Source organism: Lycium barbarum, chromosome 3, assembly GCF_019175385.1.
Source record: "Lycium barbarum isolate Lr01 chromosome 3, ASM1917538v2, whole genome shotgun sequence".
Taxonomy (NCBI): Eukaryota; Viridiplantae; Streptophyta; class Magnoliopsida; order Solanales; family Solanaceae; genus Lycium; species Lycium barbarum.
Window position 1 is genome coordinate 24,947,593 of NC_083339.1, and position 24,216 is coordinate 24,971,808.

At 38.0% G+C, this 24,216-nt stretch overlaps 1 protein-coding gene and 1 long non-coding RNA gene across 2 annotated transcripts; one reads left to right on the plus strand and one right to left on the minus strand.

Moving 5' to 3' along the window:
* Positions 1 to 12,708: 12,708 nt before the first annotated feature.
* Positions 12,709 to 20,184, minus strand: LOC132633816 (uncharacterized). The gene is made up of 3 exons (XR_009579841.1): positions 19,969 to 20,184; positions 14,066 to 14,214; positions 12,709 to 13,215 (listed from the first exon to the last, which is right to left on the minus strand). It is a non-coding gene; the product is annotated as an uncharacterized LOC132633816 (long non-coding RNA).
* A 2,508-nt stretch (positions 20,185 to 22,692) lies between these two features.
* Positions 22,693 to 23,955, plus strand: LOC132630543 (F-box/kelch-repeat protein At3g23880-like). Its single transcript, XM_060346116.1, has one exon. It carries the CDS (start codon positions 22,693 to 22,695, stop codon positions 23,953 to 23,955), a length of 1,263 nt encoding a protein of 420 aa, XP_060202099.1.
* The last annotated feature ends 261 nt before the right edge of the window (positions 23,956 to 24,216 follow it).

A 24,216-nucleotide genomic window follows, 5' to 3' on the forward strand; every position in this document is an offset into this window, starting at 1 on the left:
CAATTAAGTATTAACATCACCCAACTCCACCATCATAATCACTACCACAACCAACCGCCACCATCGCGCCAGTCACTACAACACCAACCACATCCACTAACACAACTAGCACCAACTCCAACTACCACCAACTTATCGTCAACCAACAAATATTCTTCAGCCACCAACATACCCAACTACTACCATCAACTAACTCCACCATCACAGCCACCTCCACCACCACTACCAACCGTCACCATCACGCCAGTCACTACAACACCGACCACCATCACAACTATCATAACCACCATTACTAGCCACTAACACTAACCATCACCACCACCACCTCTATAAACCATCTCCACCATCACTAGCGAACATAAGTGTTTTGATTTTCTTATCAAATAATAATTTTTTTAATTCATTTTTTATTTGAATTGTATACTAATTATGTTTATAAATAAATAAATATGCACATTCATATGTTGAGGATGTTTATTATAGAAAGTTGAGGGGGAGTTTTATATTTAAAGTAAAATGAAGGGGTGTAATCTATTTTTTATAAGTACGCGGGAGAGGTCAAAAGTGAAGTGTATAAAACTATACTATTTTCAAACCCACTTGTCTGTCCTGTTTGATTTGATCTGTATTTTCTCTCTCTGTAAAATAAAATTCTACTATACTTGCTATTCATCACTACTCAGGAGAGAAGGGACTAATCACTCATAGAACTGTATACTTTATCAATTCCTGAATAGAGAAGGTGTGTATACTTAGTCTCTACATGCACTCTTATTTCTTGAAGATAAAAATGGTGTCTTGAATTTCTCCATTTCAAAAACTTGTTCTTTGATATATGTGTTTTACTCTGTTTCTGGAAATCTTTAGGTGTGGATACTGTTTTGCTACATATGCTCTGATTCTCCCACATAAAAAAGGTATCTTGGAATTTTTCAAGAATGTAAAAATGGTGTGTTCAAATTTCTCCCTTTCAAGAAGTTGTTCTTTGATATATGTAAAAATGGTGTCTTGAATTTCTCCATTTCAAGAATGTAAAAATGGTATCTTGAATTTCTCCATTTCAAGAACTTGTTCGTTGATATATGTGTTTTACTTTTTTCAAGATATCAATAGGTGTGGATACACCTTTGAGGTGGTGATAATTAAGATGGTTTGTAATGCTCTTTTAGCCGTCTTCCCCTCGGTAAGAATGATCACGGAACATGGATTCCTTTTTGCTACATATGCACTCATTCTTGAACATAAAAATGGGGTATTTGAATTTCTTCATATCAAGAATGTAAAGAAATTGTGGTACATATTTTTACATATATTTGTTTTTTCATTCAGTGGGTAGTTTTCATCCTTTTATCATCTGGTTCTGTTCAAATAGCAGAGCTTATTGTACTGATTTGTTTCTGTTACTTTTTCTTTTTTGCATGTGATTTTTTCTTACCGAAATTATCACTTCTACTCTTTAGTGAAACAATCTGCACTTTTCGCTACCGTTTTAATCTTGTTTGATTTGTCCAAATCTCTGTTCGATTCGTAGCTCGTTTTGTTAAATTAATTCGTTATTATATCTTTATTTTGTTTTTGCTCTCTTGATTCTCTGGTTTTGGGAAAGAAAACTAGGGCTGATCTTCTTTGGGACAATTTTCTGGATTCATAATGGGTACGTTGTTGTTGGATGAAATTTCTAGAATTTGAGCAACTGAAATAATGAAAGTAGAAACTTAAAATCTGGTATAATATAACAGCCTCAATTTCTTTGATGCTCAAGATAAATTTCTCACTGGACCATAATAAAATATGTCAGAAGGAAAAAAATTTGGCTCCTAGTTCAAATCAAATTACATAAGAGACTAAAATGTTCGTCTAATCATCTTTTGAGGGTGAGTCTTGGCACTGGGCACAACAATATAGTTGCTCCTTTAGTGACAAGTACGCCACAGGTTCAAGACGTGGAAATTCTAGAGACAAGTACAACAGATTGATGTTCACTTTTTATAGATCAGCAACAAAATTTTTGATCAAATTTTAGTATTTAACTCATGGGTAGTACCTAGAAGATTCCAGTATACAATGTCATAAATCCTTCCTCAAACCCTCGAATTCAGCATAATTTACATAGTCTAAGAATTACAAACTAGCAAAACCAGCTAAAGAATTGCCAAGAACCAGTGTTTGGGAAAATTGCAACCGTCATAGTCATGTTTTCTTGATCCACTCTTAGGATCTTGTTTAGGAATTTTGTGATTATAAGCAACCCATCTTCGCCATCTGGACAAACCATCTTTGGTATGCTGTGTGACAACCGAGTCGCCACTTTCATTTTTTATTTTTTTTTTCTCTTGCTGCATTTGCCACTATAGAAATGAGCTATGAAAAACAGCTTGAGCTGCCTTGCAAATGTTCTGATCCGGTAAGGCACCGCAAGAGTTTGTAATGGTGCATTTAAAATTGGTCTTGGATGAACATTTTATGGGATCTGCAGGTGGCTAGATTTCACTAAGTAAATCACAAGGAAAATCCATCTTAGTTTTTAGAACATGTTGAGGTCACCCATGACTGGTAATCAGCAACATGTGCACATTGTAGACAGAGAATTGCCGAAATAAATAGAAATATATATACTCCCTCTGTCGTGCACTATGTTTGTATAGCTGCAGCTAATTTATCAGTCTTGGAACGATAGCTTCTTAATGTAGATGAGATTGAGGTGTTTATACGCTTTGTTTTTCTTTTTTGTGTGTCGATTTGTTGCTTTTCTTCTTTTTTTAGAAGTTGGTTTTAGCTCTGATTGAGATGAGTTTTTCATTATGTAGATGCGTTTTATTTGGTGACAAGTGATTAGGGTCGGATTCTTATTCCTTTGGACATTCTATTCAATAATGAGTCTTTGAGTACATGTTTTTAAGGGCCTCAAGTATCTTTTGTATCATTTATAGTTTATTAAAGAACTATAAATCTAGCCTCTTCTACTGTGTATGTCCTTAGAAACGGTTATGTGATAACTGACTTTCTTCTTTTGCAGATGACAACCCTAGAAGAAGATAACAATTCACGGATGCTGGAAGAATATAACAATTCACAGATTCTGCTGGGAGCAGCAAAACATGGTGATGTCGCCACCTTCAGGATGGCATTGCAACTGGGAATTAATTTTGATCTACCGAGTTACTGGGAAGGCAGGTTGAGGACACTTCTCATGGTGGCCTGCCTTCACGAGCAATTAGAAGTTGCTAAGTTTCTAATCAAGACGAAAAAAGTATTCGTCGAGTACAAAAGTTCCGATGGCAAAACAACCCTGGAATGCGCTGAAGAAGCCCGTCTTCCGGAAGATATCATCCAGGGGATGTTATTGGGGGCTAGGACCTTCCTGATTCACAACTATAACATTACACCTTGCCCATATAGATTTCATAACATGCCAGTCTGTCCTTATTTGCACCAGGCTCGGGGAGGGAATATGGAGAAAGCAGGACCCGGGTCTTTATGCTTATTCTCCAGTCCACTCTGAATCCTTCCAAGGGGGCGAGTGCAGATATGGAGCCTATTGTGGGGAGGCTCACGGGATGAAGGAATTCCTCTATCATCCCAGCATTTTCAGAACCAAGCCATGCATTTACGGAACAAGATGTTGGAACAAAGATTGGTCCTGCACACATGCCCACTATGGGGAGGACAACATACTCAACACCCGGCCACCACCTCCACCTAAGTTTCCCCTTCCCTCTTTCGACCCCGACAATATGGAGACCGCGATGGGACATTGGCAAATCTGCCATGAGCAGCTATGGCCAAGGCCATAGGATCTTTGCTCTTTCCTTTTCACTTTTTTCTTCACTGCATTCATGCAGCTCTGGTTTCCCAGGGAGTACTCTCAGGATTTTAGGAAGCTTGAATCCAGTTTTGTGTGGAATGTACTAAACAACAAGATGAAAGAATTGAGATTGCATTGATACGCCGTGAACAACAGCTTTCTTTGGGTAGTCTTTGTTAGGTGTGGAATTGGCCAAACAAGTCAATTCTTTTGTTCACATAGTCGTGATGTAAGCGCTTACCTCATAATAGTCGTGATGTAAGCGCTTACCTCATCATAGGAAATTCATTCCTATAAATAGGTAGCTTATGGTTCATTTGTAAGATATCATCAAGATCATTTTCTAAACACATCCCAAAGAGAGAAAAAAATCTAAGAGAAATACTCTTAGTGAAAGGCCTAAGTAAGAGAAGGTTTTTGAGAGAATTTTCTGTGGTAAAATTCTTGAGTGTAATTGGGATTGGGGTTGTGAGGTTGAGTGTTGTAAACACTTGTAATATTTCTTCTTTAATAAGATCTGCAGCAGCAACGTGGACGTAGCTCTCACATTGAGGGTGAACCACTATAAATCTGTGTGTGTTATTTATTCTTCGCTTACATCACGGCGTAAGTAGGTTCTGTCTAAGGAGGTTGGTATTTAAGTGGTCCAGCTGTGACCCTCCAATCTTTCCTGGGAACCTGCTTACAAAGGTCGGATTTGGGATTTAAATCCTAACAACTGGTATCAGAGCAACAGGTTGTGTTGTGATTTAGAAACGATGGGAGGCGAAGATGGTACGATGCACGGCATCGGTAAATTCGATGGTACAGATTTTGCGTTCTGGAGAATGCAAATTGAAGATTATTTATATGGCAGAAAGCTTCATGAACCTCTGAGTCCGAAACCAGAGGAGATGAAGCAAGCAGATTGGAATCTCCTCGACAGACAAGTTCTGGGAGTCATTTGGCTGACGCTGTCGAAGAACGTTGCTCACAACGTAGCAAAGGAGAAGACCACCGCAGATATGATGAAGGTATTGTCTGACATGTATGAGAAACCTTCGGTAAATAATAAGGTATTTCTTATGAAGAAACTATTTCATCTAACGATAATGGAAAATGCTCATGTTGCTGCACACGTAAATGAATTCAATACCATTGTAAATCAATTGTCATCGGTAAAAATTGACTTCGATGATGAAGTGCAAGCTCTAATTTTGTTGGCATCCCTACCAAATAGCTGGGAGCCAATGAGAGCAGCGGTTAGTAATTCTGTCGGCAGTGACAAACTAAAGTTCAACGATGTTAGGGATCGTATCCTTGCTGAGGAGGTGCGCAGGACAGATTCGGGAGAGGCATCGACGAGTTCTGCTTTTAATGTTGAAAACAGAAGCAGAAATTATGACAGAAACTACAACCGAAATAGGGGCAGATCGAAGTCAAGGAATGGCAGGGGTCAATCCAGACTAGGACGAACACATGAGTGTTGGAACTGTGGAAAACCAGGTCACTTCAAGAAGAACTGCAGGGCGCCAAAGAAGGAGGACAACAAGGGGGCTGGAATCAACGCTGCTACGGAAGACATTGGCGATGCGTTGTTGCTATCGGTTGACAGCCCGATAGACTCTTGGGTGCTTGACTCAGGAGCGTCCTTTCATACCACCCCACATCATGATATAATGACAAACTACGTGGCTGGGAATCTCGGCAAAGTTTATTTAGCCGATGGAGAGCCGCTAGACGTTGTTTGGCACGGGAGACATTAATTTGAAGATGTCAAATGGATCCTCGTGGAAGATTACAAAAGTTAGACATGTTCCAAAGTTGATGCGAAACCTGATTTCAGTAGGTCAGCTTGATGATGAGGGATATGATCTCAACTTTGGTAATGGGTCTTGGAAGGTGGCGAAAGGTGCTATGGTAGTTGGCCGAGGAAAGAAGATTGGCACTCTCTACATGACAGATAGCTGTCGTGATATTGTTGCTGTGGTTGACAACACAAAGAAGACAGATTTGTGGCATTGTCGGCTTGGGCATATCATCCAGAAAGGGATGAAGCTGTTGGTGACAAATGGCTTAATTCCGGAGCTGAAGACGGTGGACCTTCATACGTGTGAGAGATGCATTCTCGGAAAACAAAAGCGAGTAAGCTTCTCAAGTGCAGGCAGAGAGTTGAAGGTCGAAAAGCTGGAATTGGTGCACACAGACGTGTGGGGACCTACCACTGTACCCTCCCTTGGAGGATCACACTACTACGTGACCTTCATTGATGATTCAACTAGGAAGGTATGGGTTTATTTTATGAAAAATAAATCCGATGTGTTTAGTGTATTCAAAAGATGGAAAGCCATGGTCGAGAATGAAACAAACCTCAAGTTGAAGTGTTTGAGGTCCGACAACGGCGGAGAATACACTGATGGTGATTTCAAACGGTACTGTGCCGATAATGGGATCAAGATGATGAAGACTATTCCTGGAACGCCGCAACAGAATGGAGTAGCCGAAAGAATGAACCGAACGTTGAACGAGCGTGCTCGGAGTATGAGAATACACTCTGGACTGCCCAAGACATTCTGGGCAGATGCAGTCAATACCGCGGCCTTCTTAATTAACCGAGGACCGTCAGTTCCCTTGGATTTCAGAATTCCAGAAGAAGTCTGGAGTGGCAAGAAGGTAAATCTTTCATTTCTGAAAGTGTTCGGTTGCTTATCATATGTTCATAATGATGATACGGCTAGAAGCAAGCTTGATCCAAAATCAAAGAAGTGTTACTTTATTGGCTATGGTGACACCGAGCTTGGGTACCGATTTTGGGATGAACAAAATCGGAAGATCATCCGAAGCAGGAATGTTGTCTTTAACGAAGAGGTACTGTACAAAGACAAGCTGCAAAAGAATTCAGAATGTCAGGACAAGGAATCGGAAATAGTCGATTTGAGGGACTTTCCGGCACCTGAGCCGCAGCCAGGTACAACCGAGGTAGAGGAACAAACAATCCGAGAAGGTGCTGATGAAAGTGCTGATTCTGAAACAAATGAACCGACGCCAATCACAGAGCTGCGTAGATCATCCAGGATCAGGAAGCCGCTTCACAGGTACTCTCCATCCCTCAACTACATTCTACTCACTGATAGAGGGGAGCCAGAATGTTATGAAGAAGCAATGCAAGTCGATGAATCGACTAAGTGGGAGCTGGCAATGAAGGATGAAATGGATTCACTATCGGCAAATCATACATGGGAATTATCCGAGTTGCCAAAGGATAAAAAGGCATTGCAGAACAAATGGGTTTATCGGATAAAGGAAGAACCCAATGGAAGCAAGCGTTATAAAGCAAGGCTGGTTGCAAAGGGATTTCAACAGAAAGAAGGCATTGACTATACGGAGATCTTCTCTCCCGTAGTCAAGATGGTGACTATCAGAACTGTTCTTGGGCTGGTAGCAAAGGAAAATCTACATCTGCAACAGATGGACGTGAAAACTGCATTTCTTCACGGTGATCTAGACGAGGAAATCTACATGCGACAGCCGGAGGGATTCAAAATCAAAGGAAAGGAGAATCTGGTGTGCAAACTTCAAAAGAGTCTGTACGGACTAAAACAGGCTCCAAGACAGTGGTATTTAAAGTTTGACAGCTTTATGAAGAAAGCTTATTTTTCAAGGTGCGAGGCAGATCACTGCTGTTACTTCAAAAAATTTGAAGACTCGTACATGATACTGCTACTCTATGTCGACGACATGCTAATCGTAGGAGCAAACCTACAGGAGATTGATCGGTTGAAAAAAGGGTTATCGGAAGAGTTTGCAATGAAGGATTTGGGAGCTGCAAAGCAAATCCTTGGGATGAGAATCGACCGAAGCAAGGAGGGCATCAAACTCTCACAAGAAGAATATGTGAGGAAAGTTATCAAAAGGTTTAACATGCATGATGCCAAGCCAGTCAGCACTCCTTTGGCTGGACACTTTCGGTTGTCAAAGGATCAGTCGCCGACAACCGAGGATGAGAAGAAGCAGATGGACAAGATACCTTATGCATCTGCAATCGGTAGTCTTATGTATGCAATGATATGTACAAGGCCAGACATTGCACATGCAGTGGGAGTTGTCAGCCGATTTATGAGCAATCCGGGAAAGCAACACTGGGAGGCTGTGAAGTGGATATTCAGATATCTGAAAGGCAGCTCGAGTTCAGCTCTGTATTTCCGAAAATAAAAAACAGGATTGCAAGGGTATGTTGATGCTGACAACGGTGGTGATATTGATAGCAGAAAGAGCACATCCGGGTATGTTTACACCTTCGGAGGTACTGCAATCTCTTGGGTTTCCAAGTTGCAAAAGATAGTAGCTCTCTCTAGTTGTGAGGCTGAGTACGTTGCTGTGACGGAGGCCACAAAGGAAACGATGTGGCTACAATCTTTTCTGCGGGAATTGGATCAGGACCACGAGGGAAGTGTGCTATATTGTGATAGCCAAAGCGCCATTCATTTGGCAAAGAACCCGGTTTACCATGCTCGAACGAAGCACATACAACTCCGGTACCATTTCATTAGATCAGCTTTGGAAGATGGAGCGCTGGTGCTTCAGAAGATCGCAGGGAGTCAGAATCCAGCAGACATGCTGACAAAGGCAGTGACGATAGACAAACTGAAGCTATGCTCAACTTCAGTTGGCCTGCACGAAGTATGAAAGTAGGAAAGAGCTGCTGCATCGATCAAAGTGTGAAGACAAATTAAAATTAGTCTTCAAGTGGGAGATTTGTTAGGTGTGGAATTGACCAAACAAGTCAATTCTTTTGTTCACATAGTCATGATGTAAGCGCTTACCTCATAATAGTCGTGATGTAAGCGCTTACCTCATCATAGGAAATTCATTCCTATAAATAGGTAGCTTATGGTTCATTTGTAAGATATCATCAAGATCATTTGCTAAACACATCCCAAAGAGAGAAAAAAATCTAAGAGAAATACTCTTAGTGAAAGGCCTAAGTAAGAGAAGGTCTTTGAGAGAATTTTCTGTGGTAAAATTCTTGAGTGTAATTGGGATTGGGGTTGTGAGGTTGAGTGTAGTAAACACTTGTAATATTTCTTCTTTAATAAGATCTGCAGCAGCAACGTGGACGTAGCTCTCACATTGAGGGTGAACCACTATAAATCTGTGTGTGCTATTTATTCTTCGCTTACATCACGGCGTAAGTAGGTTCTGTCTAAGGAGGTTGATATTTAAGTGGTCCAGCTGTGACCCTCCAATCTTTCCTGGGAACCTGCTTACAAAGGTCGGATTTGGGATTTAAATCCTAACAGTCTTATGTGTTGATGGGCACACAAATAGGTAAGTTACAATTAGTGTTTAAAGTTTTTTCCTCACTCATCACTAACCTCATGTTAACTGTGCCTTGACATACTGACCCTTTTTCCCAGTTATGATTTTTCAGGATCTAGTCAGTAGATGAGAACAGTAGTGTTTAGGACATGGAGCAAGTCTGCCTTTTCTCAGATCACTTTGAGCATCCTTGGTTTTGGCGGTTCCTCATTCATGGAGATTTCCTTCTTGTTTCCTCAGTCGATATCCCTAGGTGTTAGATGTTTAATGCAATTCAACTAGTATGTAAGCAGCACACCTTATGATTTATCTACTGTTAACTATAACGTTCTAGTTTTTTTCTTTCTAACGCGTAGCCGATATTCAGGACCCTTTGGGCAACAATAATTGAGTAGGTTGTTTCAAATTCTTGCAAAGAATATATAAAATTTAATCTGATAGTCTAAATTTCAATTTTTTGTCTGTCTATGTGACTCCACTGGAACAAATGGTATGTGCAGTATGAGAAATTGCATCTATTTTTTGTTTGTCTGTTTGACTCCACTGGAACTAATAGTTTGTGCAGTATGATAAATTGCAACACAAGTCCTAAATTGCTGCATAGTTATTAGCAAGGTGTATCTAACTAAAAAAATTATTATTAGCACTGTGGTAATGGTCACTGCCAGAATACTGGACAGAAGCCAAAGCATGAGAATTTTGAATATTGAGTTTAAGTTCCTTGCATCTGACAATGCATAATTAAACCGACCTACAGTACTAGGTATTTCAACTATAATTTGGCTCATTTGGTAATATAAAAGACAAAGTAAATGACTTGCAAAACTAAAATCAGTTACACTGTCAATGTTAAAACAAATTCATATTAATTTAACAATTACAAATTGAATCTTCAATGTCCTTTGCTAGTATAGCAACTTTTTTTCCCTTCAATGGTATTTTGAGGACATTGGCTTGAGACAGTTCTTGTTCAATCAGAAACTTACATATTTATTCAAAACTCCCGAAAGGTAGAAGACTGGTGTTTGTATCCAGTAACATGTACATTACTATATAACCTATCTATGAGATTCTTTTTCATAAGTTCTTTCAAGCCTCCTAATTATGAAAAAGTACATATTGGATCAGAAAGGGAAAAAACTTTCCTACACTCCGTGTTTACAACAATCTAAGGGATACATGACATAAGTCTTCCACATACACTTTAATCACTTATCATGGTCAATCAACATGTAATTTACCTCATTTTATCATTTAACCACGGAAAATATAATCTAGTGTAAGTACCGGTGTGAGTAAGTTTTTGCTGAAGTTACTCAATAAACTTTAATTACCTTAACAGTAAAGAAAGCAGTTCACTGTTTGGTGCTATTGCATTTGGAGGTGGACGTTAATTAGCATCTATAAGGAGAGTGACCTGAACTCCTTTAAGGACCATGTGTCTAACTTCGGACTTGACTTTCTCATGACAATACTACTAAGTCCTATCGATTTTAACTTTCATATACACCAAAGTCACCTAAAGATCATTACAAATAAACGTTCATTGAAAGTAGAATTAGTAACGTGAAGAATACGACAGGTTAACTCTGCCACAGGTTAGAATTACTGATAGCTGACAAAAATATTATTGTAAATATAATATAGAGTCATGTTACAGTTAGTTTTCTACCTTTAGATAGTTTCATACTTGTACTTGAATTATAAATAACACAAGTTCTAGCCTTTGCTATTCACGCAGGCCTTTCATCATCACTTTAGTGTTAGTTTATGACTTTTAAAACTTCAACTTGGTATCAAGAGCACCATGGCTTCCCAAACTATACTTCTTCTGCTAAAACTTCTTCTTCAAATCAAGTCATCTCCTCTCAATCCTCTTTGGGTCTTCCAAATCCTCCTCCAACTATTTCCACTATTAAAGATTTTGTACCCATTGAATTGACATATCTTGTTAATTATCTTACAGGAAAGAAGTTTTTTCTTACTGTTCTAAAAAGCCATAACCTTCTTCCCTTGGTTGATGGCTCTATTCCATGCCCAACATCAACCAGTGACGAGTATCGTTTGTGGATTTAATGTGACACTATAACTCTCAGTAGGATTAACATCTCTCTCTCCCCTCCAGTTCTTAACTCACTTTTCAACTACGCTTGTGACACCTCTAAGCAAGCATGGGATATTCTTACGTCACTTTACCTAGATCAGGTTTCATCCTCGTCCCTTCATCTGAAATCAAAATTTCAGAATTTTAAGAAAGGCTCACTTTCCATGGAGGATTATATCCAACAATTGCATTCTCTTGCCTGTTCACTTAGAGCAGTTGAAAAACCTGTTATTGATGATGATTTAGACCCAAGCATTGCAAGGACTTCCACCTTCTTATCATACCTTTGTCTCTAGATTGATGCGCCAAGAAGTCCTCCATTTTTTCTAGCATTGTGTCCATTGTTACTTACTGAAGAAGCTCATATTAATATTATCAATCTGTATTTGATAATAACTTAAATAGAATCTGGAAAATAAATGTGAAAAGGAATACTCGAGCCCACTAAATTCACAGTGTTTTCTTAAAGAAACTATTCCCCTCATGTACCCGGGGTTATGGCATATATCCTCCCAGGATAGAACGAATTAACTCACTAGCGTAGCAGTACCTCAAACCCCGTTGAACGGTGAACGCAACAGCTCACAATGAATCACACATAATATATTTGAATTGCAGAAAGAAAGAAGAAGATAATCAGAATTTCGTAAGTAAAATCTGATGAAAATGACCAAGTATTTAAAGCCAACAAAGTAAGAAATGAAAAGTGTGAAGCCTTTTTCATGAAAAGGTGCAACAGATCATTTCCAATTCACACCTATTTAATGCAATAGACAATGACGATTGCACTTATCACACTTCTTTGGTTGCTTCCACTAAAGCACAACTGGTTTCTCAACCTCATTCTTCAAATCTATCTCATGCTAATCAATACCCAAAAGGGTCACATAATGGGCATGGTCGTGGTAAATCGAACCGAGGTAGATGTCGAAATCAGTACTCTTTTTCTAATCAATGGGCTGGTTTTCAACCACATTTTCACCCTTCTTCTCCGGGTGATGGCATTGTTGGGCGACTCCCTTTCACCTTGGGGAAACAATGTCAAATTTGCATCCACTTTAATCACACTGCTTTGGAGTGTAGGAACCATTTCAGTCATTCCTATGTTCCTAATTTCTATCACAATCATTTCACGCTATGAATATGGAGGAGGTTCAACCATCGGTATAGTATCCTGATTCTGGTGCTTCTGCGCATACGACGAATAATCCATCACTTTTATCTTATTCCTCTTCTTACACTGGTTTGTCACAGGTGATGATTGAAAATGATAATCTTCTTTCTATTTTATCTACTGATACTTCATTTCTTCCGACTTCTTCTAAGCCTCTTCAATTAAATAATGTTTTATATGTTCCTTCTCTTCAGAATTCTGTATTTCCTCGAATTCTTTGCCACATTTTGCTTCGAGAAGCCTTAGATTACACTTAAAAATATTTGGTTACGGTTTCCTTTCAGAAATAAGAAATGAATCAAACAAATACTAAATGTTACCCAAAACTAACACAAGGGCTCCCAAGATTTATTTATATTTTCAAACTTTTCTTCGGTGTTTTTAATTTTTTTTTTTCAAAACCAACCACATATGCCAACTATAATACAACTTTTCAATAGTCTTATTAAGAGATAAAAAAAAAAAGCTCTCTTCTCTCACCTCTTATTTTCATGCAAAACGCTATTTCAAGATAGTTGCCTATGGCTTTTGCGGCCAGTGGCCAGTCCTCCGGTGGGGCTGGCCAGCAATTAACGTTTGCAACACCTCAGGAAGGACTGATAACACAACCAAATGAGAACAAATTACAATATGCAAATCTCTTGAAGCCTACAGTTCCACATCTTGTTCCACCAATTGAGATCAAGCAGATATCTTTTCTTTATGGGGAGCCATATCTTAAATGGACTGAGGAGGAGGTCGAAAGAATGAATACCATCGAGAAACTACAACATGCTGTTGTGGGTAAATTCTCTTATGGATGGCCAGAGATAGAGCAACTTGACAAACTTATTCCTGCACAATGTGGAATAAAAGTAGAATGTAAGGTTGGATTCTTCAGAAGCAGACATGTACTTATAAGATTATCATCACTAGAAGATTTTGTGAACTTGACATCAAAACCAGCGTATTATATTACAGATAAGGGGGGATATTCATATCAAATGAGGCCACTCATTTATGACTCCAAGTTCAAAATTGATGAGGAGACATCTAAGGCAATGGCATGAATCTCTTTTCCAAACCTATTGCCTACCTACTTTGTGAAGGAAGCTTTATTCTCTATGGAATCTGCAGTAGGCATATCAATACATCTAGACAGGGCCACCATCAACAAAACTAGACCCAGTTGTGCTAGGGTCAAAGTTTTCTTAGATCTACTTTCAGATCTGCCTAATTCAGTGAGAATGGATATAGAGGATGAAAAGACAGGAGCAATAAGAACTGTCAAGGTTAAAATTCACTATGACTACCTTCCCAAGTACTGTTCAGAGTGTAAACTACAGGGCCATAAGAAAGAAAACTGCAGGGTTATTAATCCAACACTGGTACAAGTGAGTGATGATCAAGAAAAGAGGACAGAAGCATCTGTTCAGGCTCAGGATAAAAACAGTGAAAGGAGAGTAAGCACCAAGGAAAGGGCTTCTGATGGACAACAAGGAAAAGAGAAGGAAACAAATAAAGAGGAGAAAATAGTGGGGAAGCAAAAACATGGAAATTCAAAGGAGAAAGAAAATGGAGGAAACATACAAACAAATAAGCAACACTACAGGGGATATCATAATTCAGCCAGAGTTTTACATAGTGGAAGAGTGCTTGGAAATTCGGGAAACTGGAATGCTATAAAAGATAATAGAATTCTTACCAAAGATGATGCATCTGGTAGCAGTAGCAAGGGAAAGAAAGTAGAAGCTCCAGGGAATACTTTGCAAACAAGCAACCAATTTGCAGCCCTATCAGAGTCAGGGCATCCAGAGGATAAAATTGTAGCAAATGATGATCAGCAGCCATATCCTGCAAAGAATACACATGAAAGTAAGAATGAGCAATATGGTGATTGAAGAATTACAGAAATCTAATAAGGCTGAAGAAAGCAAGGGTGAACATTTAGGGGATATTGTTGAACTGGAGGAATTAAACACTCCAACAAAGGTCAAGGGTAATAATGAACATGAGGATATGGGGGAGCAATCAGGAGATATGGAAGACATAAATAATACTTCACAGGTGGAAGAGGTGAATGGGGAAGAATTCAGGAAAAGGAAAATACAGGAAACATCATTACAAAAATCTAGTAGTGAACAAGAAAGTTCAGAAGTTCAATTTCATGAAGCTGGTAAGTTAGAAAGTCCACAACATCTCTCAGCTGGAAAAGGTGGAGATGAATATGATAGTAAGCAGGGGGATAGAGTGGAAGAGACTGAGGGAAATAAAGAAGAGGCGGAAGGCAGTCAGGGGTCTTCAGTTCAGATGCTAGAGTCTTATGAATCTACTAAGGTTCATTATGGTGGAAACCGAGGAGATTCATTAATTTCTTATGGAAATGACTCAGGAAATTATGATACAGCCAATAGCGTAACAAATGCAGAGCAGGACCTGGGCAAATTGACAGAGCATATGGGAGTGAAATGTAAACCACCTGATGCAACAACTATAACAATTCACAATGGGAAGCAAGAACTTGAGCCTACTGGAGAAGCAGCATCACAACAGTTGAACAACACAGAAACAGTGCTACAAGTTCAAGTAGATAATAAGGAGCAACAATTGTATACTCAAAGCAAGCAATCATCACCAAATGCAAAGCTACAAGACATTGTGGCTCATAAAGTGACAGAAGTTGAAGTGCAGGTTGCTATAAAGGAATCACACCAATTAGAAGAGGATCAAGGGACTGAGATAGACCCTAAGTTAATCCAAAAAGTCACTACTGAAGCTGGTTTATCCCCAAAGGCTATTGCAAAGAGTGGAAAAAAATTCAAAAGTATAGGATAAATCACAAACCAGGAGGGCTTCAAAGAGAGTTACTACCTCTAAGCATAAATGATGATTAAGGCAGTAATATGGAACATAAGGTCTGTTAATACACAACCGGCTTTTCAGAGGTTAATCATGCTTCAAAGGCAATACAAGTGTTCCATTATTTCTTTAATGGAACCTTTTCAAAATTGTAGGCATCTTCAGAAATATAAAAGATTGCTGGGAATGGGATCTTCCATTTCTAATGTTAATGGGAAGATTTGGATATTTGTGGATGCAAATGTACAGTGGGAGGTTTTGATGGATACCGAACAACAAATTACTTTGAGGTTATTTCATCAAGACATTGGGAAAGATATGATTGCTACTTCTGTTTATGCAAAATGGGATGAAGAAGAAAGACTAGAATTATGAGATAGCCAGTACCATGAACTTCCCTTGAATGGTTGGAGGTGATTTTAACGCTATTTTATCAGAGGATGAAAAATTGGGAGGCCTGCCTGTTACACTATCTGAGTGTGAAGATTTTGCATTTTGTGTAAATTCTTGTGGTTTATTTGATATGGGTTTCAAAGGAAGTCCTTTTACTTGGTGGAATGGGAGAGCTGTTGAGGATTGTATTTTCAAAAGACTTGATAGAGTTGTGGTTAATCTTCCATTTCAGGAGACCTTCCCTCAAATAGAAGTGGAACATCTATCAAAGACAGGGTCTGACCATGCTCCTTTGGTCTTATCTTGTGGAGAAGAGGCTGCTAATTTCATAAAACCATTTAGATTTCTGAACTTTTGGGCTCAGCATGAATCCTTTAAGGAGACTGTTAGGCAAAACTGGATAACACCTTTTGCAGGATCTCCATATTTGGCTTTCAAGCAGAAGTTAAAAAATCTTAAAGGGGTTTTATCCAAATGAAGTAGAGACACATATGGAGATATCTTTCAACAGTTGGCAATAAGGGAAGAGATTGTGAAAGTAAAGGAGGCACTTTTTGAAGAGGATCCTAGCATTATTAATAGAATTGTTCTTCAAAAGGCTCAAGCTGAATTAAAGAAGTACCTGAGTCTAGAAGAACAATATTGGAAGCAAAAAGCAGGCTTTGTGTGGTATGCAGAAGGGGACAAAAACACCAGTTTCTTTCACAATTATGTTACTGGGAAGAGGAAGAAATTGCAGGTAAATTCAATTCAGAATGGAAATGGTATTTGGTTGGAATCTATGGAGGAAATCAAACAAGAAGCTGTGCAATTCTATCAGAAATAATTTACTCAGGAAGGGGACATTACTGACTTTGAAATGCTAAGAAAGATTCCATCATTGATTAATCTTGAGCAAAATATACAATTATGCACCTATCCATCAAAGAAGGAAGTCAAGCAGGCAGTTTTTGCTCTAAGTAGTGACAGTGCAAGTGGACCAGACGGTTTACAGGTGTATTTTATCAACAATGCTGGGATATTGTGGGGAATGATATGCATGCAGTAGTATTATCTTTTTTTGATGGTGCTGAACTTCCAAAGTCCCTCACTCATACTAATTTGGTTCTTATTCCTAAAAGGCATCCTGTTCTCACATTTTCTGATATGAGACCAATTAGTTTGTCTAATTTCATTAATAAGGTGATTTCAAGGGTAGTACATGGAAGAATGGAGAAGATTATCCCATCTCTAATTTCTTCAAATCAATCAGGCTTTGTAAAGGGAAGGAGTATATTTGAAAATATCTTGCTTACACAGGAAAGTGTGTCTGATATTAGAATTAGAGGAAAGCCTGCTAATGTGATAATCAAATTGGACATGGCCAAGGCTTATGATAGGGTTTCTTGGAAATACCTATTGCATGTTTTAAGGGCTATGGGTTTTGCAGAGCACTTTATTAACTTGATTTGGAGGTTGATAGGCAACAATTCGTATTCAGTACTTTTGAATGGACAGGCAACAAGTTTTTTCCAGTCTTCAAGGGGGGTGAAGCAGGGGGATCCTTTATCTCCCACTTTGTTTCTTCTATCAGCTGAGGTCCTATCAAGGGCTTTGAATTCTCTATTTGATGATTCTAATTATAGTGGATATGGAATGCCAAAGTGGTCTAATCCTCTAAACCACTTGGCATATGCTGATGACACTATAATATTTGCTTCTGCTCACCCAGATTCTTTACAGAGTATCATGGGAGTTTTGAAAAAGTATGAGGTGACTTCAGGACAACTTATTAACAATGAGAAGAGCTCTTTCTATATGTACTCTAAAGTGGAAAATGGTCTAATCCAATCAGTGGCTGATATCACAGGTTTTACTAGGGGGCGGTTTCCATTCACCTATCTTGGGTGCCCCATTTTTCACTCTAAGAAAAGGAAGGTGTATTATGTTGATCTTATCAAGAAGATTAAAGGGAGATTGCATTCGTGGAAGGGCAAGTTATTATCTTTTAGTGGTAAAGCAGTATTAATAAAGAGTGTATTGCAATCCATGCCTTTACATCTCTTATCAGTACTTCTTCCTCCTAAATATGTGTTGAATGAACTTCGCAAGATCTTTGCTAGATTCTTCTAGAGTAATAAGGACGAAGGGAGAAGCAAACACTGGGTATCATGGAAAGATGTTTGTTTACCTATTCAGGAAGGAGGGCTAGGGTTCAAATCTTTATTTGATGTGTCTAAAGCACTTTTTGCAAAACTTTGGTGGAGATTCAGAACCACCAGTACTCTATGGGCAAACTACATGTGGAACAAATACTGCAAGAAAGTGATTCCTACCTTGGTTCAATGGAAATGAGGAACTCAAGTGTGGAAAAAGATGCTAGAAGTCAGAGAAGATATGGAGCATGAAATTTGGTGGGAAATTAAAGGAGGGTCAGTTAATGTTTGGTATGGGAACTGGACAAAGCTGGGGCCACTACACTTTGTGGTGCCCAATGAATACCCTATCAATGAAGGACTAGAGGATGTAGCAAATCTCATTAAAGATGGAAGATGGAAAGATACAGTGCTACAAGAGTCTTTTCCCACTGATATTGTAGAACATATTAAGCAGGAAATTTATATAGAGCAGCTTTAAGGGGTATGGGATAGGCCATGGTGGATGCCCACAAGCACAGGGCAGTTTACAGTAAATAGTGTTTGGCAACTTCGAAGGCAGAAGGGGCAAATACACCCTGATTTTCAACAATTGTGGATCAAGGGAGTACCATTCAAGATATCATTTTTCCTTTGGAGGTTATGGAGGGGAAATATCCCAACTGTTGATAATCTTAGGAGAATGAGAATAGCTGTGGTATCAAGGTGTTACTGCTGTATTAATCCTCAACAACAAGAGACAATGATACATCTGTTCCTGACAGGAGGATTTGCAGCTGGGGTATGGAAGATTTTCATGGAGGCAGCAGGCATTCAAGTTCACATGGTACAATTACACCAAGTTATTAGATCTCTTTGGAAAGTCAAATGTGGAGAGAAGCTGAAGCCTATAATCCAAGCTTTGCCAACTATGATTGTGTGGGAGTTGTGGAAGAGGAGAAATACCATGAGGCATGGAGGAAGGGTAAGCTTCAAAAGAGTAGTACATGAAATCAATAACAATCTATTTTACCTCACCAAGATGAGATATTCATGGCTAATTAATATCCCTTTCATCTGGCGTGATTTAATTGATTTTCTGGAGAATTATAATCCCTCTACAATTTGCAAGATTGTGCACTGGAAATTCCCTTATAATAGGTGGTTTAAATGCAACACAGATGGGGCTTCAAGGGGAAATCTAGGACCTAGTTCCTACAACTTTTGTGTAAGAAATTGGGAAGGAGACTTGGTTTATGCACAATGTGCAGAGATAGGCGATACAACCAATGTAGTGGCTGAAGCTAGGGGATTTCTGGAGGGTTTGATATATTGTGTGGAACAGGAGATCCATCCCCTAATCTTGGAGACTGATTCATTGTTGCTAAAGAATATCATTGAAGAAGTATGGCAAGCACCATGGTGTATTATCACAGAAGTTGGGAGAATCAAGAAAGCAGTGGAAAACTTTAATATGATAATACAACATATATATACAGGGAGGGAAATAGTCTGGCTGATTTTTTATCTAACGTTGCTTTTGATTTTGCAGGTACATCAAAATTTTATAGCTTTTTTGAGCTGCCTGGTGCAGGAAAAAAAATTCTCAACCTGGACAAGAATCAGGTACCCAATCTGAGAATCAGAAATGCTAGGAATGGAAGACCCAATGGAATGTGAAGTGACAATGTGATTCAAATATTGATAACTCTCCAACGTGTGGTATTAGCCTTTGGCTCGTTCTTTTGAAGAGTTAACAATATATGAAGATCAGAAATCGCAACACTTCCAGAGGGAATTTTGAGTTTAAATTGAGAGAAATTTGGGATCCTATGAGCTTATGATTCTCCTCATAGAAAGTCCATAGTGATTGCTACATAGTGTTTTATTTAGTCCACTTTAGAGTTTGGAGGCATACTCCCGGTGGTTGTTAACCATGTCCTTGGTGAGAGCTTTGAGGGGCATATAAATGGGGTCAACCAAAGGCTATTAAGTGCTACTTAGACATTATAAGCATTTCTATAAGCATACAAATGAGGAAAACATATATTTCAGCCCTCACAAGCTGAGATATTCATCAAAACACTAGGATTCACCAAATTCAAAGCAAGATGAGGTCACATCAAACAGAGATGGAATCAAGATAATAGCAGATTTTTTATTTAAAGATCTGTTACAAATTCAATCATGGCGGATCTATCAGTTCAACACAGAGAAGGCAAATGGTGGAAATCAGTCGTACCTGAGTAAATTAGAGCTTATCAAGCTGAAATCTTAAGATATCTTCATCAATGAGGGCTGCTAGCAACAAATTTGGAGCTTGAAGACGATGAATTGGCAGTCAACAAGGAAGATAAGCTGAAGGGTCTAGAGGAGAAGGGTTTGGATCCTTTTTTTGCTGATTTGTTTAATGTTTCCTTTTGTCGGAACTTATGGGCTGTTTTGGTCCTAAATGGACTGTTGGACCTTTTTTATTATTAATAAAATACATCACACTAAGCATTGCTTAGTGGTTCTTAAAAAAAAAAAAATAGTATGGGATACAGTTGGTGAATTGAAGTCTTCAAGTTGTTGGAACTATTTCGAGCTCCCCAAAACAACTAACCTACATCAATTTTATGTGAATTTATTTATTCGTCTGAAAAAAAGAAAAAAAAAACCACATATGCCACTTTAATGACATGCTCATCTTTTTTACTGTTAATTCTATGATTTAAGGGAAAGGAAATAACAGAAAAAACAAAAGCAGAGTGTCACTTGAGAATCAGATTACATAATACATGTAACTAATGATTAAATATCTCAAAAGGTCATTCAATTATGAGAAATTATATAGCAAAGTCATTCAACCTTATTTTGTATCAATAAAATCACTCAACTTAGAGTTATGCTCTTATAAAATCACTCAATCAAGTTTGTCACTAAAAAAATATGACATGACAAAAGAATTTTTTTACAACATGTAGACGTTGAACCCACAAAAGTGCCAATATATTTGTAGTACGAAAATCTAGATATATACTAATTAATCAAGGTTTTCTATACATCAATTGATAACTAGAAACATCAAAATCGGAGATATAAAATTAATAATTGAAATGGAGACTTGTAGACAATAGTTTCCTACATAACAAGAACTGAAAATGATAGTGATAATTGTATAAAATGCCCCTTGGATCAAACTGATACTTCTAATGGTATCTATAATATTTCCTATTTCAACAAAAAAACAAAACGAATGTTGGACTAATGTCAACAACAAAATTTACACATCTCAATATTCCAGTGTGTTCATATCTTCGTAATTTCCAGAAACATTTTCTTCTCCTCATGATGGTACTGCAGACTTTTATTTCTAAATGAATTTTAGAGCAATTTTTTTTTTAAAAAGAAAAATGCCTATAAAGTAAACGCACAATTTCATGAATTCAGTGCGGAGTAGCCTAGTCTCCTTCTTTTATAGTTTTCATTGAAAATATATCATAAATTACATGCATTAATTTCAGCATATCAATTAATCTCCTTAGTATAGAAATTAAACAGTTGCAATCATGGGTTATGCCTTTTGCCAATAGCTGTGTCTAATAGCTATAGAAGTACATCAATCAACGACACTTCTTGAGTAGCTCTCTGAATTCATTTCAATACATAATACAACCAAAAGTCTCAACCATTCAAATGATATAGGAACCTTTTCGTTTTTTTGATAAAAAGTATTCTCAAAAACAAAATAATGGCATTAACCCTTGAGAATGTGAGGGAAGATTACCGGGGTGTGGGAGGTCAATGAGGAGATAGTCGAGATGGGGGTACTACTACACATATGTGGGAATTACATCTAGAAGTTATAGACGCCACATTTAAATAATATATTTACAACATATTTTGGTATTAATTTGGACTAAAGTGTAATTTTAAAAATTTGGGGGCTGGTTTTGAAGGTCAAATAACTAGATTTGAGTTAATTAGCACTAATCCTAATAGGGGTCCATATACATAATTTTTAAAACTTGGGGCACAGCCTCTCAATTGAGTCTTGGTCTTGAAATTTAAGTACCGAAAACAAACATGTCGAACATGTATTCTTCCCTGACAGAAGATAAGAAATTGTCAATGTTTACGTTAAGAATATATTATTAAAGCCTTAATAGTACAAGTACAACGGTAACTCGAGGAATAACATTGAGCATATAATACAAGGAAAATAATGCGATTTAGTTTGTTTTCAACTGCACAAAAAGATTGATGCCAAAATCTCTACTTTGTTTAATTCTGCATTAATGCATCCCACGTTGATCTTGTGATCTGAATTCCTTGGATGATTATGCTACTCGTGTTGCGAATTAGTCGGGTTTCTTTCGGGTAGCGATAGTCTCCTTCAGTTGAAATTGGACGGAACGACTGTTTAACAAAATAGTACAAATCCGTTCTTTGACTTAGTTAAGGAAGAATTTGTTCTCTTCGTGTTTCATTGGGTACTAGAAACGTCAGGTCAATCTCCATGGTGTAGCCCTGATTCATGGTGTTGAGGAAGCCTTAATTATTAAGAATTTCTGGTCATAAGTTCATAGGAAGTTGAATGCCTTGTTGTGTACAAATTACAAGAAAAGCTACATATCAAACGGAGTACATGTGAACGTGGATGTCCCAACTCACAATTTCTAATACTCCCTAAATCTTTAACCCCAATTTTTTCTTCTAATTAGGTTCAAGCCCAAAATAGAACAAAGTGTAAATTATTAAAAAAATAAAAATAAAAAGTAGGTAAATTATTAAGGGGTAAATTGCAAATTACTCTTGTAAATTACTAGTAGTAGCTAGCAGAAACTTTAAAGAGGTTTCCTGGTTCAATATGGACATGGAAGCAAGCACGCCCTCGGTGTCGCCTAATTCTTGTCAAATTCTTATTTGTGTCCTACTAATAATTAGTTATAAATGCACCATAGTTTTACCTAATTGATCAACAATGAATCTTCCTGAGGAAATCTTAGTGGAAATTCTCTCAAGGCTTCCGGTTAAGTGTCTCCATCGTTTTAAGTGTGTATCCAAATTGTTTACCTGTTTAATATGTGATCCCCACTTCCACAACAAACACCTCCGACATGCCCAAAGTTGTAGCAATTTGGAATCCAAAAGACTGCTTGCAAATATTGATTTTGATCTCAGGGTATCTTGCTCGTTATTTTCTGCTTGTTATAACAACACAAATATCGCCTGGAGACCTAACTATGCTGCTAGCAATGATAAAATTAGGAAAAAATCCATATCGGTGGCTGTTCTTTGCTCGCATGTTAACGGTTTATTCTGCGTGTCTTTTGGACCCCCGTTAGGTTGTTTTGATTGGTTTGAGATATGTCTTTGGAACCCTACCATCAATGAGTTAAGACGACTTCCCAATTCTTCTTCACTGAGTCATGAGGAAACAGAACCCCATTATGGGTTGGGTTACGACTCAGCCAATGATGATTATGTAGTTGTGAGGCTCATCACAAATCTAAATGATATGGTTCCGAAGAAAAGGTCTATCAGAGTCGAATTATACTCTTTGAAAACTGATTCTTGGACTCCTATTTATCAACCATTCCCTTACACTATGCTTCATGATCTTAGAGACACTTATTTTGACTGTCACTTTGTGAACGGTAGATTCCATTGGATGGTCCTTTGTGACAAATCCAATTATCATGATTTCTCACCAGTGATTGTGTCCCTAGACTTGTCAAACTATGAATACAAAGATATACCACAACCTAATTACACAAAGGTGCCAAATACTTTAGTAAGTTGGAAAGATGCCATTGGTATAGTTGTCCTAGATGGTCGGCTTTGTGTCTGCTGCAATTACATTGAACGTGGTTCTTTTGATTTGTGGACAATGAAAGATTATGGGGTCCATCAATCTTGGACGATGATGCTCTCTATCCCTACTATAGATGGTATTCTGGCATCTCTTAATTTGTCATCTTGGTATTTGGTTCCATTGTACTTGTTTGAAAATGGTGATGTTTTGCTCAAGACAGGCAAAATCAGATCAACCGGGGAACGCAACATATTGGTCTACAAGAAAGACAAGAAAGTATTCGAGCCAATTTTACTAGGAGCTAGTAATGTCTATACAGAGACCCTAATTTCGCCACATCGATATATCGGTACCCCTGCCGCTTTAAGAATCGTCAAACTTCTAATGGGGGTCTCTAGGGATAGGCTTATCCAGTATGTTTCTTATTAGATCTATGCATCGAATAGGTTTATGTTAATCTTCTCCCCCTTTGTACTATTTAATTTAATGGATATCGGTATATCATCAAAAGCACAAGGGATCGGCTTTTATTTATGTGAAAATTATTTAGCTTTTTTCATGTTGCAAGCAGAATGGTTTCAGTTATATATCTGTTTTGCAAGAATAACATGTTTATTATTGTTGGTGCTATAATAGATGAATTCGAATTGACTAAATACTGCCAGTAATTCAAGAGCAAAAGTGTAATTT